The sequence below is a fragment of the Pipra filicauda genome, unplaced genomic scaffold, assembly GCF_003945595.2.
Source record: "Pipra filicauda isolate LSUMZ 115617 unplaced genomic scaffold, ASM394559v2 scaffold1447_size23513_pilon, whole genome shotgun sequence".
Lineage (NCBI taxonomy): Eukaryota > Metazoa > Chordata > Aves > Passeriformes > Pipridae > Pipra > Pipra filicauda.
The window spans coordinates 10,395-23,520 of NW_024103926.1; the positions used below are offsets into that span (position 1 = coordinate 10,395).

Genomic DNA, 13,126 nt, shown 5'->3' on the forward strand with positions numbered 1-13,126 from the left:
AATGGGGCTCGGGATCTGCCCAAAGTCTTCCCAAAAATCTTCCCCCAAGCGGGACGTGCTGCTGGGGTGGGGGTGGAACAGCAGGGGGCAGATTTTTGGGGGCGTTCGGGGGTTTTTTGGGCTTTATTCCCATTTCTGGAGGTTGTGACGTCGCTGATCGACGAATCGGGGAAATGGCAAGAAATGGAGAGCTTGGGTTGGGATTTGCCCCCAGATGGCTCCCAAAATCTTCCCCAAAAAATCAGGAAGTGCTGCTGGAGTGGGGGTGGAACAGCAGGGGGGAGATTTTTGGGGGTATTTGGGGGTTTTTTTGGAGTTTATTCTCACTTTTGGAGGTGATGAGCTTTTGTGGCCAATTAATCGGGGAAATGTTAATAAATGGAGAATTTTGATTCTGATTTGACCCAAAAATCTTCCCAAAATCATCCCCAAAAAATCAGGAAGTGCCGCTGGAGTGGGGGTGGAACAGCAGGGGGGCACTTTTTGGGGTTATTTGGGCTTTTTTGGGGGGTTTATTCCCATTTTTAGGGGTTTTGCCGAGACTCGCGGCGCCGTTTGCCAACTAACCAGGAAAACGTTCAGAAATGAAGATTTTTGGTCACGGTTTGACCCAAAACTGCCCGAAATGACCCCGAGGAGGGTCAGGGATGTTTGTTTCCCCAGGGTTTGGGGTAAAACAACCCTCCAAAGGGGAAGTGAGAGCGACCAAAACGGGCCGGGAGGGTTTTTGGGGCGAAGATGCAAATGGCCAAGCCGGGGGCGCCCAAGCGCGGCGCCGGTTCCGCCCAACGGCGCCGGAGACCCCTCCCAGCGCCGGAAAGTTGGGATTTTATCCCAAACTCCTCAAGGTCACCCCGGTGGTTTTAACCATAAGCCCTAAAAATCACAGCCCCCCCCAAAATTCCCCTGAAATTCCAGCGCGTTCCGGCATCGCCGTTTGGCCACCAAGACCCCAAAGCCAACCGGGAGTCACCGAATCCCAGGATCTGCTGGGAAGGTGGATTTTTGGCACAGGGGAGAGCCCAAAATCTCTTGGACATCCAATGTGTTGGACATGCAAATTCTTGGACATCCCAGGTTTTGGACACGTAAATCTTGGACATCCAAATCTTGGACATCCAATGTTTTGGACATACAAATCTTGGATATCCAATGTCTTGGGCATCCAAACTCTTGGGCATCCAAATCTTGGACATCCAATGTCTTGGGCATCCAAACTCTTGGGCATCCAAATCTTGGACATCCAATGTCTTGGAAATCCAAACTCTTGGACATCCAACCCCTTGGACATCGAAACCCTTGGACATCCAACCTTTTGAACATCTAAAATCTTGGACATCCAGAATCTTGGACATCCAGAATCTTGGACAACAATCCTCTTGGACATCCAACATCTCAGAATTCAACCTCTTGGACATCCAACCTCTTGGACATCCCATGGCTCGGGCATCCAACACCTTGAAATCCAATGTCTTGGACTTCCAATCTCTTGGACATCCAAACTCTTGGACATCCAATCTCTTGGACATCCAAAATCTTGGACAACAAATCTCTTGGACATCCAAAATCTTGGACAACAATCCTCTTGGACATCAATTCTCTCAGACATCCAGAATCTTGGACATCAAATCTCTTGGATATCGAATCTCTTGGATATCCAATGTCTTGGCCACCCAACCTCTGGGACATCCAACCTCTTGGCCATCCAAAATCTTGGCCATCCAAAATCTTGGCCATCAAATCTCTCAGACATCCAGTGTCTTGGCCATCCAGCCTCTGGGACACTCAACCTCTTGGACATCAATTCTCTTGGACATCCAAAATCTTGGACATCCAATGGCTTGGAATCCAACCTCTTGGACTCCCAACCTCTTGGCCACGCACTGTCTTGGCCTTCCGACTCCTCGGCCATCCCAACTCTTGGCCATCCCAAATCTCGGCCCCCCAACCTCTGGCGCTCCCCCCTCTCCCCTCCCAGTCGCGCGTCAGCGCCGGCGCGGCGCCGAGGAGGAACCGAAACCTTGGGGCGGCTAAATCGGGGCCCGGGGGGGGGAGGGGGGAGGGGATTTGGGGCCGGGGGAGGGAATTTGGGGCCGGGGGAGGGAATTTGGGGCCGAGGGTGTGCCGGGGGCGTGCCGGGGGCTCCGGCAAACCATGGCCCAGCAGGAGACCTACGGCAACTGGTTGGGCCCCCCCGCGCCCCCCAAACGCCTGACCAGGCAACCCGGTGAGTTTGGGGGATCCCCCTTTTCCCGGGGCCTTCCCAGGGCCTTCCTGGGGCTTCTCCGTGTCCTTTCCGTGTCCTTTCCGTGTCCTTTCCGTGTCTTCTCCGTGTCCTCTCCGTGGCTTTTGGGGTCGGCGGCACCGGAAGGCGCGGGAAGGGCGCCGTCAGTGTCCCAAGGGCCAAACTCTTTTGGGGGGCCCTGGATTTTGGGGTTTCTCCGGATTTTCCCCTGGATTTAGGGCTTTTCCCGAGATTTTGACCTGGGTTTGGGTTTTTTCCCCCTGGATTTGGGGGTTTCTCTGGGTTTTCCCCTGGATTTGGGGGTTTCGCTGGGATTTTTACCCGGCTTTGGGTTTTTTTCCCCTGGATTTGGGGGTTTCTCTGGGATTTTTCCTTGGATTTGGGGTTTTTGTCCCTGGATTTGGGGGTTTCTCTGGGATTTTTACCTGAGTTTAGGGGTTTTTTACCCCAGATTTGGGGGTTTACCCTTGATTTTTACCTGGATTTGGGGTTTTTGTCCCTGGATTTGGGGCTTTTCACGAGATTTTTACCTGGGTTTGGGTTTTTTCCCCCTGGATTTGGGGGTTTCTCTGGGTTTTCCCCTGGATTTGGGGGTTTCTCTGGGATTTTTCCTTGGATTTGGGGTTTTTGTCCCTGGATTTGGGGGTTCCTCTGGGATTTTTAGCTGAGTTTAGGGGTTTTTTACCCCAGATTTGGGGGTTTGCCCTTGATTTTTACCTGGATTTGGGGGTTTTGTCCCTGGATTTGGGGTTTCTCGGGGATTTTTACCTGGCTTTGGGTTTTTTTCCCCTGGATTTGGGGGTTTCTCGGGGATTTTTCCTTGAATTTGGGGGTTTCTCCGGGATTTTTCCTTTAATTCGGGGTTTTTATCCCCCTGGATTTGGGGTTTCTCTGGGAGTTTTACCTGGATTTCGGGGGTTTCCCTGGATTTAGAGGTTTCCCAGGGATTTTTCCTTGGATTTGGGGGTTCTCCCCGCTGGGTTTGGGGTTCCTCTGGGATTTTTACCTGGATTTAGGGGGGTTTTCCCTGGATTTGGGGATTCTCCAAGATTTTCCCCTGGATTTGGGGGTTTCTCGCTGGATTTGGGGTTTTCTCCGATTTTTTCCCTGGATTTGGGGGTTTCTCTGGGATTTTTTTCCCTGGATTTAGGGTTTTTTTTCCCTGGATTTGGGGGTTCCTCCAGCTTTTCACCTGCATTTGGGATTTTTACCGGGATTATCCAGGTTTTTCCCTGGATTTTGGGGTTTCTTTGGCATTTTTACCTGGATTTAGGGCAGTTTTCCCTGGATTTGGGTTTTCTTCTGGGATTTTTTTCCCTGGACTTGGGGGTTTCTCTGGGATTTCCCTTGGATTTCTTTGGCTTTTTCCCCTGGATTTGGGTTTTTCCCTGGATTTTTCCCCCTGGATTTGGGTTTTTCCCTGGATTTTTTTTTCCCTGGATTTGGGTTTTTCCCTGGCTTTTTCCCCTGGTTTTGGGTTTTTCCCTGGATTTTTCCCCTGGATTTGGTTTTTTCCTTGATTTTTTTTCCCCTGGATTTGGGTTTTTTCCTGGATTTTTTCCCCTGGATTTGGGTTTTTTCCTGGATTTTTTTCCCTGGATTTGGGGTTTTTCTCTGAGTTTTTCCCAAATTTGTTTCTTTTTCCCTGTTTTTTTTTGGCAGGAATTTACTCCTCCACCGGGAAAATGTCCCCGGTGGGCAACTTCAGACCAGGTAAATCCCTGTTTTTCCCCCTTTTCCCGGGTTTTTCAGGGGGGTGGGAAGCAGAATTCCCAGAGGTGCCTCCCCGGGGTCGATCCCGCCTCAATTTTGGCTCCAAACGGGGAAGTTTTTGCTCCCAAATTTGGCTTTTTTTGGGTCAAAACCGAGCAAAGAATTCCCCCAAATATCCCGGAAATTCCCAGAAATGTGAATTTCTGGCTCCTGGAAATGGGATTTTCACCTTTCCAGGCTCAAATCCAACCCCAGAGAGCATCAAAGGGAATTTTCTTGTAAAACAAAGACATTTTATTATAATTTTATCTATAATAGAATAGACTTCATAGAAATATTATAATAAAATATTGTAATAAAAGGAATTTTAATATAAAAATCTATAAACCAATAAAAATTTATTATAAAATACAGGTGGCATTTACTATATTTATGTTTGTGTTTCTATTTTAATATTTATTATTTAATAATTTATGTTTTCTATTTTATACGTGACCTGAATATAAAATTACATATTTTTAAAAATTTATCTTAATATAAAATAATATTTTAAAATTTAAAAATAGATTCTGATTTATTTATACTTCGGTTATATTTTTATAACAGTATTTATATCACATTTATGGAAGTATTTATATTACACGAGAGAAATAATTACAAATTATGCCTTAGATAAAGTTACATGTTTTATATAAATTATTGCTAATTATTATGAATAAATAAATATTGATATATTTGATATATTTGATATTATTTATAATAAAATATCTATGCAAATACATTATATATTAATATAATATATGAATTTATATATGAATAATTCATATTCTGTATGAATTAGGGATTTGTGGGATTTGAGGATAAGGGGATAAAAACGGAGAAAATCAATATAAAGGGAGAAATATTTGGGAAAACCTCCCGGGAATCCCCGAAGAGATTTGAAAACAAGGGGATAAAAATGGATAAAATCAATATATGGGGAGAAATATTTGGGAAAACCTCCCAGGAATCTCCGAAGGGATTTGTGGGATTTGAAAACAAGGGGATAAAAATGGATAAAATCAATATAAGGGGAGAAATATTTGGGAAAACCTCCCGGGAATCCCCGAAGGGAAAAGGAAAATTCCAGTTTTTGAGGCTTTCCAGGCTCAAATCCGAGCCCCGAGAGCCTCAAACTTCCTTGGAATCGCGGGACCGGGAGGTCGAGGGGATCAAATCGATCCCAAATCCTGATTTTCCCGTTTTCCCCCCGTTTTTGAGCATCCCCGGACAGTTTTGAGGACGATTACGACGACGTGTCCCTGGCGGAGTCGGAGCGGGAACCTCGGAGCAAACCCGGGACAGGTGAGGCCCCCCCCGGGAAAACGGGAATTTGGGGGACAATTCCACCCTGGAATGGGAATTTTGGGGACAATTCCACCTTGGAATGGGAATTTTGGGGTTAATTCCACCTTGGAATGGGAATTTTGGGGTTAATTCCACCTTGGAATGGGAATTTTGGGGTTAATTCCACCTCAGTGTCAGAATTTTAGGGTTAATTCCATCTTGGGATGGGAATTTTGGGGGTTAATTCCACCTTGGAATAGGAATTTTGGGGGTTAATTCCATCTTGGAATGGGAATTTCGGGGTTAATTCCATGACAAAATGGGAATTTTGGGGGTTAATTCCTTCTTTAAATGGGAATTTTAGGATTTAATTCCTGGTGGACCAGGGTTAGACCCCATGGCTCAGAATTAGGATCAGAATTAGACCCCCAGGCTCAGGATTAGCCCCCAGGACCAGGATTGGGATCAGGCTCAGACCCCCAGGACCAGGATTAGCCCCCCAGGACCAGAATTAGGACCAGGATTAGCCCCCCAGGACCCGGATTAGACCCCACGGCTCAGGATTAGGCTCAGGATTAGACCCCACGGCTCAGGATTAGGCTCAGGATTAGACCCCATGGACCAGGATTAGGATCAGGATTAGACCCCGTGGACCAGGATTAGGATCAGGATTAGACCCCATGGACCAGGATTAGGCTCAGGATCAGACCCCGTGGACCAGGATTAGGACCAGGATTAGACCCCCAGCATCAAGATTAGACCCCATGGACCAGGATTAGACCCCATGGACCAGGATTAGACCCCATGGACCAGGATTAGACCCCATGGACCAGGATTGGGATCAGGCTCAGACCCCCAGGACCAGGATTAGGCTCAGGCTCAGACCCTCAGGACCAGGATTAGCCCCCCAGGACCAGGATTAGACCCCATGGCTCAGGATTAGGATCAGGATTAGACCCCCAGGACCAGGATTGGGATCAGGATTAGACCCCCAGGACCAGGATTAACCCCCCAGGACCAGGATTAGCCCCCCAGGACCAGGATTAGGATCAGGCTCAGACCCCCAGGACCAGGATTAGGACCAGGATTAGACCCCCAGGACCAGGATTGGGATCAGGATTAGACCCCCAGGCTCAGGCTCAGACCCCCAGGACCAGGATTAGGACCAGGATTATCCCCCAGGACCAGGATTAGGACCAGGATTAGCCCCCAGGACCAGGATTAGGACCAGGATTATCCCCCCAGGACCAGGATTAGCCCCCCAGGACCAGGATTAGCCCCCAGGACCAGGATTAGGATCAGGCTCAGACCCCCAGGACCAGGATTAGGACCAGGATTATCCCCCCAGCCCAGGCTTTGCCCCCTAATCCCGGTTTCCCTCCCCAGTTTACACCCTGGCGGGGTCTCCAAACCCTTCCCGGGCCGGACCCTCCCCCTCCATCGGAGCCGGAGCCGCTTTTCCCGGGAAAGCCGAGCTGGAGCCGGAGCCCCAAGGCCGGGACTGGGATCGGGATCGGGACCGGGATCGGGACCGGGATCAGGATCGGGATCGGGATCGGGATCGGGATCGGGATCGGGGCCGGGCTCTGTGCCGGGGCCGCGCCGGGGCCGCTCTGTCCGTGTCCGTGTCCGTGTCCGTCCTGCTGGGGCTGAGCCTCCTGGGCTGGGCCCTGCTCCTCACCCTGGGCCTGGCAAAGCGTGAGTGGGGCTGGAAAACCGGGATGGGGCGGGAAAAACCGGGATGGGGCAGGAAAAACCGGGATGGGGCAGGAATGGGATCGGGATCAGGATCGGGACCAGGCTCTGTGCCGGGGCCGCTCTGTCCGTCCTGCTGGGGCTGAGCCTCCTGGGCTGGGCCCTGCTCCTCACCCTGGGCCTGCAAAAACGTGAGTGGGGCTGGAAAACCGGGATGGGGCGGGAAAAACCGGGATGGGGCAGGAAAAACCGGGATGGGGCTGGAAAAACCGGGATGGGGCTGGAAAAAACGGGATGGGGCAGGAAAAACCGGAATGGGGTGGGAACGGGAGCAGGACCGGGAATGGGGGAGAAAGGGCCCCAAAGACGGGCGGGTTCTGCCTCTAACCTGGGAATTGGGGGGGTAATTCCAGCTCCAAAGGGGAATTTTAGGGTTAATTCCACACTGGAATGGGAATTTGAGGGTTAATTCCACACTGGAATGGGAATTTGAGGGTTAATTCCACACTGGAATGGGAATTTGAGGGTTAATTCCGGCTCCAAGTGGGGATTCCAGGGTTGGTTCCAGCTCAAAGGGGGAATTTGAGGGTTAATTCCACTCTGGAATGGGAATTTTAGGGTGAATTCCAGCTCAACATGGGAATTTTAGGGTTAATTCCACACTGGAATGGGGATTTTAGGGTTAATTCCAAATGGAAATAGGAATTTTGGGGGTTAATTCCACACGGAAATAGGAATTTTAGGGTTAATTCCAGTTCAAAGTTGGAATTTGAGGGTTGATTCCACACTGGAATGGGAATTTTGGGGTTAATTCCAGTTAAAAATTGGAATTTTAGGGTTAATTCCAACTTTAAAATAGGAATTTTAGGGTTAATTCCAGCTCAAAGTGGGAATTTTAGGGTTGATTCCACACTGGAATGGGAATTTTAGGGACAATTCCACACTGGAATGGGAATTGTAGGGTTAATTCCAGCCCCAAATGGGATTTTAGAGTGAATTCCACAGTGAAATGGGAATCTTAGGGTGAATTCCAGCTCAAAATGGGAATTTTAAGGTTAATTCCACACAGAAATGGGAATTTTAGGCTTGATTCCAGCTCAAAGTGGGAATTTTGGGATTAATTCCACCCCAGTGTCTGAATTTCGGGGTTAATTCCATCTTGGAATGGGAATTTCAGGGTGAATTCCAGCTCAACATGGGAATTTTAGGGTTAATTCCACACTGAAATGGGAATTTTAGGGACAATTCCAGATTAAAACGGGAATTTGAGGGTTGATTTCAGCTCCAAATGGGATTTTCGAGTTAATTCCAGATTAAAACGGGATTTTAGGGTTAATTCCACCTTTAAAATGGGGATTTTAAGGTTTAATTCTACCTTGGGATGGGAATTTTCGGGTGAATTCCATCCTGGAATGGGAATTTTTGGGTTATTTCCAGCTAAAAATGGGAATGCTGAGGTTTCATCCCAGCTCCAAATGGGAATTTCAGGCTTTAATTCCACCCATAAAATGGGAATTTCAGGATTGATTCCAGCTCAAAATGGGGATTTTAAGGTTTAATTCTACCTTGGGATGGGAATTTTCGGGTGAATTCCATCCTGGAATGGGAATTTTTGGGTTATTTCCGGCTAAAAACGGGAATGCTGAGGTTTCATCCCAGCTCCAGATGGAATTTCAGGCTTTAATTCCACCCATAAAATGGGAATTTCCGGGTTTCCCACCCCCCCTTCCCTGCAGGATTCAATCCCAGAGGAAATTCCCCCCCCCTGGAATTCCCCCCTCGAAAATCCCCCCCCGGAATTCCCCGTTTGGCCCCAAAATGGGACAAATTCCGGGAATTCCTGGGGATCCCCCTGGGGCCTTTTCCTTCCTTTTCCCTCCAGACCGAGAGATTTGGGAGGAGTTGCAGCTCCTGAGGTCCAACTGCTCGGAAAACCAGGAATCCGGTGAGTCCTCGGCATCCCAGACCCCGGGAATTCCTCGGGAAACGCCCGTTTGGGGGGAGATTTTGCCCATTTCCCGGCGGGTTTTTGGTGCAAATTAAGGGAAAAACCGGAATTGTCTTCCCCAAATCCCCCAATTCTGCTCCGTCTGTTCGGGATCCCGGCGGGAATTCCAAGGGGAACGGGGCAGCTCGTCCCAAATCCTGAAGGAATTCGCCCCAAAATGTTGGGAATTGGAGGGAATCCCCCCCCCCTCGGGGTTTTCTGGGATTTCTCCCCGTTGGGATTTTATTGGAAAAGGGGGAAAATCCGCCCCCTTTTCCCCGGGGAAAGTTACGGGAAGGACGGAAATCCACCGGAAAATCCGGGAGAAACCCGCTGTGCTTGGGAAAATCCGGGATTGTCGCCGGAGAATCGGGGAATTCTGGGATGGTTTTGGGGGGATTTGGCGGGAAAATGTCCCCGAAAATTCCCTGTTCCCAGAAAATCCTGGAATTCCGGGCTCGGAAAAGGGGCCTGGGGGCTTTTCCAGCCGGGATTGAGGTTCCAGGGATGGAAAAGGGACAAATCCCGGGGGGAAAAGCTCTGGGATCGGGAAAAGGGGGAGGGAATGGTGGGGGCTGCTCGGCCTGCTGGGAACTGGGAGGGAACTGGGAGCACTGGGAGGGCACTGGGATGGACTGGGAGGGAACTGGGATATAGTGGGAGGGAACTGGGAGCGCTGGGAGGGAACTGGGATATACTGGGAGGGAACTGGGAGCGCTGGGAGGGAAGTGGGATGTGCTGGGAGGGAACTGGGAGCACTGGGAGGGAACTGGGATATACTGGGAGGGAACTGGGAGCACTGAGAGGGAACTGGGATGTACTGGGAGGGAACTGGGATATACTGGGAGGGAACTGGGAGCACTGGGAGCACTGGGAGGGCGCTGGGATGGACTGAGAGGTCCCTGGGTGTTACTGGTCCATACTGGGACCGTTATTCCCAGTGTTCCGGGAGCTGGCAGTGGCGCAGTGGCAGCAGACTGGGATGGACTGGGAGGGCACTGGGCTGTACTGGGAAGTCCCTGGGAGGTCCCTGGGAGGTCCCTGGGTTACTGGTCCATACTGGTTCATACTGGTCGCAGTGCTGCGGGAGCTGGCGGCGGCGCAGCGGCGGCAGACTGGGATGGACTGGGATGGACTGGGATGGACTGGGAGGTCCCTGGGAGGGCAGTGGGTGTTACTGGTCCATCCTGGTCCATCCTGGTCCATCCTGGTCCATACTGGTCCATCCTGGTCCCAGTGCTGCGGGAGCTGGCGGCGGCGCAGCGACGGCAGACTGGGATGGACTGGGATGGACTGGGATGGACTGGGATGGAATGGGAGGTCCCTGGGAGGTCCCTGGGTTACCGGTCCATACTGGTCCATACTGGTCCCAGTGCTGCAGGAGCTGGCGGCGGTGCAGCGACAGCAGACTGGGATGGACTGGGATGGACTGGGATGGACTGGGAGGTCCCTGGGAGGGCAGTGGGTGTTACTGGTCCGTACTGGTCCATCCTGGTCCATCCTGGTCCATCCTGGTCCGTACTGGTCCCAGTGCTGCGGGAGCTGGCAGCGGCACAGCGGCGGCAGACTGGGATGGACTGGGATGGACTGGGATGGACTGGGAGGTCCCTGGGAGGTCCCTGGGTGTTACTGGTCCATCCTGGTCCATCCTGGTCCATCCTGATCCATACTGGTCCGTACTGGTCCATACTGGTCCCAGTGCTGCGGGAGCTGGCGGCGGCGCAGCGGCGGCAGACTGGGATGGACTGGGAGCACTGGGATGGACTGGGATGGACTGGGAGGTCCCTGGGAGGGCAGTGGGTGTTACTGGTCCGTACTGGTCCGTACTGGTCCATACTGGTCCCAGTGCTGCGGGAGCTGGCGGCGGCGCAGCGACAGCAGACTGGGATGGACTGGGATGGACTGGGCTGTACTGGGAGGTCCCTGGGAGGTCCCTGGGAGGGCAGTGGGTGTTACTGGTCCGTACTGGTCCATACTGGTCCATACTGGTCCCAGTGCTGCGGGAGCTGGCGGCAGCGCAGCGGCGGCAGACTGGGATGGACTGGGATGGACTGGGATGGACTGGGATGGACTGGGAGGTCCCTGAGAGGTCCCTGGGAGGGCAGTGGGTGTTACTGGTCCGTACTGGTCCATACTGGTCCGTACTGGTCCGTACTGGTCCATACTGGTCCCAGTGCTGCGGGAGCTGGCGGCGGCGCAGCGACGGCAGACGCGGCTCCGGGGGTGGATCCAGCAGCACTTCCAGGAGCTCCAGGAGGTCACAGGTGATTCCCGGGAATTCCCACCTGGAACTCCGGCATTCCCGCCTGGAACTCCGGCATTCCCGCCTGGAACTCCAGGATTCCCGCCTGGAATTCCCTCCCCAAAACTCCCGGGGGGGGGGGGGGGGGGCGAAAACAGGGAAAACTGGGGAGGTTTTATGGGATTTTTCCCTGGATTTAGGGGGGTTTCCCTGGATTTGGGCATTTCCTGGGATTTGGGGGTTTCTCCAGGGTTTTCCCTGGATTTTTTTTGGGGGGGGGAGGGGTTTCCCTGGATTTGGGGGGCTTTTGTCCAGATTCAGGGGGTTCTCTGGGATTTTTCCCTGGATTTGGGGAATTTCTCCTGATTTTCCCCCTGGATTTGTGATTTTCTCTGGGATTTTCCCCTGGAGTCAGGAATTTCTCCATGTTTTTCCCTGAATTTTTTTATCTTGCTTTTGGGGCTTTCCCGGGATTTCCCCCGGGGTTGGGGTGTTTCTGGGGGTGTTTCTCCAGGATTTTCCCCCTGGGGGGGGAGGGGGGAGTTTTTTGGGGGGCATTCCCAGTCTTTGGCATTCTTATTGGGATTTCCCTCTGGATTTTGGGAATTTCTCCTGATTTCCCCCCTGTTTTTTTCCCCCTGGATTTTGGGAATTTCTCCTGATTTTCCCCCCTGGATTTTGGGAATTTCTCCTGATTTTCCCCCCTGGATTTTGGGAATTTCTCCTGATTCTCCCCCAAATTTTGGGAATTTCTCCTGATTTTCCCCCCTGGATTTTGGGAATTTTCTCCCTGATTCTCCCCCAAATTTTGGGACTTTCTCCGGATTTTCCCCCTGGGATTTTTGGGATTTCTCCTGGATTTACCCCCTGGATTTTGGAATTTCTCCTGATTTTCCCCCCTGGATTTTGGGAATTTCTCCTGATTTCCCCCCCTGGATTTTGGGAATTTCTCCTGATTTCCCCCCCTGGATTTTGGGGATTTCTCCTGATTTTCCCCCCTGGATTTTGGGAATTTCTCCTGATTTTCCCCCCCTGGCTTTTAGGAATTTCTCCTGATTTCCCCCCTGGATTTTGGGAATTTCTCCTGATTTTCCCCCCTGGATTTTGGGAATTTCTCCTGATTCTCCCCCCTGGATTTTGGGAATTTCTCCTGATTTTCCCCCCTGGATTTTGGGAATTTCTCCTGATTCTCCCCCAAATTTTGGGAATTTCTCCTGCTTCCCCCTGTTTTCCCCCTGCATTCTCTCACTCCCGGCCGCTGGCTTTGGGAATTCCCGGCATTCCAGGGCTGCTGTGCCGGAGCCTGGAGGGCTCCCGGCGCTGCTCGGCGGGGTGGCAACTTTTTGGGAAGAGCTGCTACTCCTTTTCCTGGGAATCCTGGAGCTGGGAGGAGGCTCGGGACGCCTGTGCCGACCTGGGCTCCCACCTGGTCGTCGTCAACTCCGAGGAAGAGCAGGTTCGGGAAAACATTCCCGGGATTTACTCCCCGTTTCCCACCCCCCAAGGTCCCCGCCCTGGAATTCCCACCCTGAAATTTTCCTACTCCGGGATTCCCATTCTGGGATTCCCACCCCAGAATTCCCACCCTGAAGTTTTCCCACCCTGGAATTCCCACCCTGGAATTCCCACCCTGAAATTTTCCTACTCTGGGATTCCCATCCTGGGATTCCCACCCCGGAATTCCCACCCTGAAGTTTTCCCACCCTGGAATTCCCGCCCTGGAATTCCCGCTCCCACCACGGAAAATTGTGGAAATAATGGAAACAATAATCGATTCTATGTCGTGGAATTCCCGCCCTGGAATTCCCACCCTGGAATTTCCACCCTGAAATTTTCCTACCCTGGAATTCCCACCCTGGAATTCCCGCTCCCACCACGGAAAATTATGGAAATAATGGAAATAATAATCCATGAGACG

General features: G+C 51.6%; 1 protein-coding gene across 1 annotated transcript; it reads left to right on the forward strand.

Moving 5' to 3' along the window:
• Positions 1 to 2,133: 2,133 nt before the first annotated feature.
• Positions 2,134 to 12,664, forward strand: LOC113994785 (the record flags this gene model as incomplete). Its single annotated transcript, XM_039378708.1, has 8 exons — positions 2,134 to 2,227; positions 3,908 to 3,958; positions 5,219 to 5,302; positions 6,671 to 6,872; positions 7,055 to 7,170; positions 8,862 to 8,924; positions 11,141 to 11,380; positions 12,495 to 12,664. Coding segments are annotated over exons 1-8 (999 nt in total), but the record flags the coding sequence as incomplete, so codon positions are not given.
• Positions 12,665 to 13,126: the final 462 nt, after the last annotated feature.